At 38.5% G+C, this 5,666-nt stretch overlaps 1 protein-coding gene across 1 annotated transcript in view; it reads right to left on the bottom strand.

Moving 5' to 3' along the window:
- Positions 1 to 5,666, bottom strand: part of LOC119415815 (cGMP-inhibited 3',5'-cyclic phosphodiesterase A) — a gene marked incomplete at its 3' end in the record, with an annotated part of 137,791 nt that overhangs the window by 22,133 nt on the left and 109,992 nt on the right. Inside the window, 1 exon segment of the mRNA XM_037682988.1 lies at positions 3,639 to 3,790. Coding sequence (XP_037538916.1) covers positions 3,639 to 3,790 — 152 coding nt within the window.

Genomic DNA, 5,666 nt, shown 5'->3' with positions numbered 1-5,666 from the left:
TGAGTTCTCCCACACCCACACACACACACACACACACAACCCCAATACCATGGTGCTAAAAGAAGCTCACTGCTAACGGCACCATGCTGCTAAAAGAAGCTCACTGCTAATGGTACCATGGTGCTAACGGGACCACATTGTTAATGGAACCTCACTGCCAATAGAACCACTCTGCTAATAGGACCATGCTGCTGTAGATGTATTTCTTTTTCACTTTTGGCACCTTGTTTTTATTGCATGCTTTGGTTTTTCGTTTTCTTTTTGGTGGTGGTGGTGGGGGGGGGGGGGGTTGAGACGTTCTTCTCGTTCTAAGACTTGTTGACTTTGTGTTGATCTACATATGACAATTAAACCAAACCTAACATCACAGTGTCCAATCAGCACTCGGTGCAGACTGGACACTGTGTGTATGAGTCGATATATGCTCTTTTCCATATATCGACACATACACATGATCAGGCTATTAAAGGACGGTTTTTGTTTGTATATGCAGGAACATATTAAGATAACCTTTAAGGTAATTCTTAAATAAAGCATTTCAGCTACATACAGGGGAAATGATAATTAGATGACCTTTGGGGTCATTCCCATGACCTTTAAGGTCATTTTGATCAACACCTGTCAAATATGAGTTTGATGAAAGGTAGTGTATTATTTTTCTAAAATGTATGCTAATAACTGCTGAATATTTCTCCGAACACCTTCAGTTGTTTTACAACATTTTTTTCTCAGACAGATTGAGACAAAGCGTTGCAACAGTGCAACACATGATTGATTAAAGTGTGTGAAACTTTGCTATTAGAGCCTTTAAAAACATCACCAGCCATTAAATGTGCCTAATTTGGACTCTTAAAATGCAAAACCACATGATTTTTAGATAAAGTCCAGAAAATGAAACAATAGAGAAGTGTTGCCAGACTAGTAAGAATGTTTCTCCAATCTGCAAGGCTTGAATAATTACAAAACAAGACCCATGTGTTTTATGAGAACAAATCTGTGTTAAAGTGTGGCTGTTATCATTTATTAACTTGATGAACTAACTCTTTCCACACCTACGATATTTTAAAGTGTGGTGGGGAGGGGCTTCACACCGACTGGCTTTATTTCCTGGCAAAAACATGAATGAAACAACCTGAAACAGTCCAGCATCAATTTTAGGTAGAAGAAAACGACCTTCACTTTTTTTTGTCCACTCCATGTTTATTCAACTGAGCAACTACTGCCCTGAGGATATGTGCCTTTAATTGTCCAAATTAAAAGTCAGCATGTAAAGAGTAGTATTTTTTATTATTCACCTGACGTTAGTTCTAAATTAGGCCTTGCAGTTTCAGTCATGCCTCATTTCGCTCCAACAACTCAAAGTTTTAGACATTGTTATGGGGTGGTTGATGGAGTCTGCAGTTGCGGTGAAATAGATGCTTTAAATATAAAAGTTTCTTGTATGGTGTAAAAAATGCATAGGCGAGCAGATTCAAATCTCTTTACACAACTAAAGGTCACAGAAAAATGTGCTTTTTCAAAAAATGTGGACTTTAATTATAAGGAATATTTAAAACGATAAGCTTTAAATACATGAAACAACGAGCAGCAGTATCATTTTTTTTGTGTGTGGAGTCTTGTGCATGTGATGATAACAGCAGAACAATACAAAGTTAGTGTTAGATTCCCAGCAGGCTGTTCTCAGTGAATCTTTGAGGCAGACGTCTGACAAAGTGTATGAAGTTCTTCCACACATTATTAATCGAACTCCAAATTCAGAGCAGCAAACAGGCACTGTTTCTGTATCGTACACACACAGAAACTGAACTTGTTTAAAAACTGTTTTCGCAGCTTCACATAGCGCAAACATCTGACATGCTGGTTGGCACCTTGTGTATTTGAGCTTTGGCCTCTTTCAGGAAACATCTGGATGTGTGACTCAGATTCAACTGAGGAACAAAACTGAATAATCTTCTGCAAATGAAACACACACAAAAAAATCTCTCACTAAGAGATTCTTATTAAGAAAACAACAAAAAAAGTGTTGTCTATGTGGCTTTGCAGTTAGAAATGATGCACGCACAATTACACATGTTCTGGAGCAGACGAATAAAGTTGTGAAAATTTAAAAACAAAACTTCTGCCTTGTTGAAATTAAAATGAATGATTTATCATGTATAGGTTTAATCCAGTGCAAATATAATCATCAGACCAAAGCAGAAAGGAAGTAGTGATGCACGTTGAAGAAAGCATACAGCACGACATTCAGTTCAGATTCACTGCATCTGTTGTCCTGACTAAACACAATAGTCTATAATAATTCATGAAACAACATTCATACATTTACCCTTTATATTATTTTATTTTACAACTCTTTCAAAAAGCATAAAAACCTCCAAAACACCAGCAGCAACTGGACAACTGTCAGTTACGTGGCTTACATACAGATCTACATGTGAACCATTATACCTCTGAGTAACCCGAGTCCCATGCTGTCTTCAGCAACAACATATTCACAGTTGATGTGGGTCTTAGTTATTCAGGTTAATGCGTTTGCCTGTGGGGGCATATTTTCATTTTGAGTCCACACACACACACATACACACACCTTTTTCCAAACTGCTGAGCTGTTACTGTTCACTCACACTGATGTCTTTGGTGCAAATGTGGCCACACTGCTGGAAAAATCTGATGATCATCAAAATCACATGTCATAGTGTTGTAACCATTGTCAGAGTCCTGATTAAAGCATATTTTATACAGTACAAAGCATTAATATAATCTTTATCTTTTGCTGGGTTAGATCAAAATGATTGGAAATGCACATATATGTATGTCTTAATCTGATCAGATCTAATAATGTTTCTTAAAATATTTATCATTAAAATAATCGGGGAGCTCCTCTGTGGCAAAGTAAGTGTTCAAATCTCTTTAAGTGAAATTATGTGGAAAAGTTCTGATCAATGAATGTATGTCTTACGTGCTGTAAATGTGTCTTGGAATGGCCTGAGTTTGGAGAAATAGAGTATAATTATACAACAGCTAGTCTAAGCAGGGCCAAACTTTAATAATAATAATAGTAATAATATTAATAATGTATATGTGTTGTCATCATTGTATGTTCCCATACAATGGTGAAATTGGCTCTCTGCATTTAACCCATCCACCCACGGGTGGGGCGGTGGGCGACTATTGGGGGCGCCCAGGGGGGCAATTGGGGATGGGGTGTCCTGCTCAGAGACACCATGATATGTGCAATGCCTGGGGATCGAGCCTGGAACTTTCGGGTCCCAAGTCGGCTGCCCTGCCTCTACCACATCTCGGCCCTCTTATTGCTACAAATTTATTGTTTTCATAAGGCAGCCACAAACCACTTTAGTCTTAAGCCCACTCTGATTAGCTGGATGTTGAACTGGATCAAAAAAGCATTAGCATGGCTGATAATTTTATCTAAAAACCTGATCTATGCCTGGAAACCAATGCATTTAATTGGCAAAAGCATGGGTGATTAACTGGAACCAACTATATATTTTTTACATAATTACCACCAGAGTTAAGTTAAGCTGCAGCTTGCTAAGGGACATTCAATCATATTAAAGATTGTTTTCTCATAAGGGAAAATAAAATAGCTCTCAGTTACGTGATGGTGGGTTGGGTACCTGCAGGTGAGCGTTTCATGGTAGGGTTTGATGCTGCAGCTGCGGTCCCTTCTAACAGGCCCGGGCTCGATAGTGGGCAGTCCTGTGGCGGAAGTGGTGGTCGTCCACGTGGAAGAAATCCTTCTCAGAGGATGAAGGCTCCGCCTCAGACGCTGCAACCACACAAACATTCAAATAGCCGGCAGAAATATGGTTAACAGCTAAATATGCAGCTAAAAATACAGTTAAGGACTATCCCATAATTTGATTAATCAAATCTAGAGCCGTGCAGAGTGTAACAGTGATTGCTGATATATTTAGTTAAAAGTTGCAAAAGTTATTTCCCTTGTGTATTTGTGTGTATGTGTGTGTGCGTTTGTGTTTAGTCTCTAGACAAATGAACCAACTAAGGGTGACTTATTTGTGATGGATTTGGCAAAGCTGAAACAAATGAAGCCGGTGAAAATCTAGAACTTGTTTTAGGAGTTGAATCAATGGTGTGTGTGTGTTTTCTCCCCACTGGATCTAAAAACAACTTTGACCATTAAGGAACAGATAATATTTGCTGGAAATTGTACAAATAATACTCTTCCTGGTGCATTGGTAGAAGAGGTGGCAGTGTTGCATTGCACCCAAATTAATTTCATCATATGGATTGCACCTATCTGCTTCTCACTCTTCCTGTACATTTCCTTAGTGTCTTTTACTCTGTTTCAGTATCTGTCTTGCCCTTTCCTTGGATTCCCAGTGGTACAGTGCTTTTGGGTCGCCTCCGTCTGTTTGGTGCCATGCATCAGTCTGGCACAGCAGCACTGAACACAGCTGGCTCTCTCCTCTGCAGGATGACCTACTAAAGTCAGCCTCAGAATCCTGAATGAACCCATTCACAATGTTGCATCACTTACAGAGAGCCTGCAAACAAACACATTCAGAAACAAGGTGTGTGCTTATGTCATTTTAGGCTACAGTCGCTGAGTTAGGCTCATCTGGAAGGTTCCTCATAGCTTTTTTTATTTTGCATGCATATACATATACACACATAGAACAACAAAACCACAGAGTTGGATTCAACAAATTTTAAACTTGTGTGTTTTATATGGCAAATTCATATAAATTACAGCATAATGAGCATTTTACATTAGTTTCAAAATTGTACATGCTTTTTATGTTATTTTGTACATTACACTCAGTGGTGAAAGGTCTGCATTTATATTTACAATTTTTTTTAATTTTGTTTTAAATGGACTGTACTTATATATCACCTTTCTATCTTATGAAGACACTCAAAGTGCTTTACAACACAATCTGTGCCTCATTTACCCATTCATACAGCACTCGACTAGATCTATACAAAGATTAATCAGTGCTTTGTCACAGTCATACACTGATGGGACACACATCAGAGGCAAGGAGGGGTCCAGTGTCTTGCCCAGGGACACTTTAACATGTGACTGTTGGTGGAATCAAACCCTCAACTCTTACAATGGAGGACGACTGCTCTAACCACTCAGCCACAGCCACATTAATGAATATGGACACTGAGCGTTTAGGTCTCATTTGCATCTGGTAGTGGGTCAACAAGTGTATTTAAAATGCATAGAATTATCAAAGTTTAACATTTTTCCCCCTAAAATAGTTACAATTATAAAAACAAATTTTTTTGGTAAAAAGATTTTTCCTAATCATCGATTTTGTTGTTTTCAGATTTAAATAAGTTGTATATAATTGTGATATGAGGATCAATGTGAGAAAAGACTATAAATACAACAAAAAAGGTTGAATCATGTCATCTGGACTTCGTTTTTTTGTTAAAAAGAAACGTTTCGCCCCTCGTCCAAGAGGCTTCATCAGTCTGAGGCCTAGCCATCTGGTATTACCCAGAAGCCACCCTGACTCTTGTGTTTCAAGCCTGCCTCAGATACCCCTGAAGTCTGGCCTTTTCACTAATGGTTTCAAAAACACAAAGTTTGTTTTCTTAGTCATCCAGGTATATAACAACAAAAAAAGGCCAGACTTCAGGGGTATCTGAGGCAGGCTTGAAACACAAGA

The sequence above is a fragment of the Nematolebias whitei genome, chromosome 10 (genome assembly GCF_014905685.2).
Source record: "Nematolebias whitei isolate Nwh7 chromosome 10, NemWhi1, whole genome shotgun sequence".
Classification (NCBI taxonomy): domain Eukaryota; kingdom Metazoa; phylum Chordata; class Actinopteri; order Cyprinodontiformes; family Rivulidae; genus Nematolebias; species Nematolebias whitei.
The sequence above is the reverse complement of the archived record's forward strand: the minus strand, read 5'-3'. Positions and strand labels throughout refer to the sequence as shown.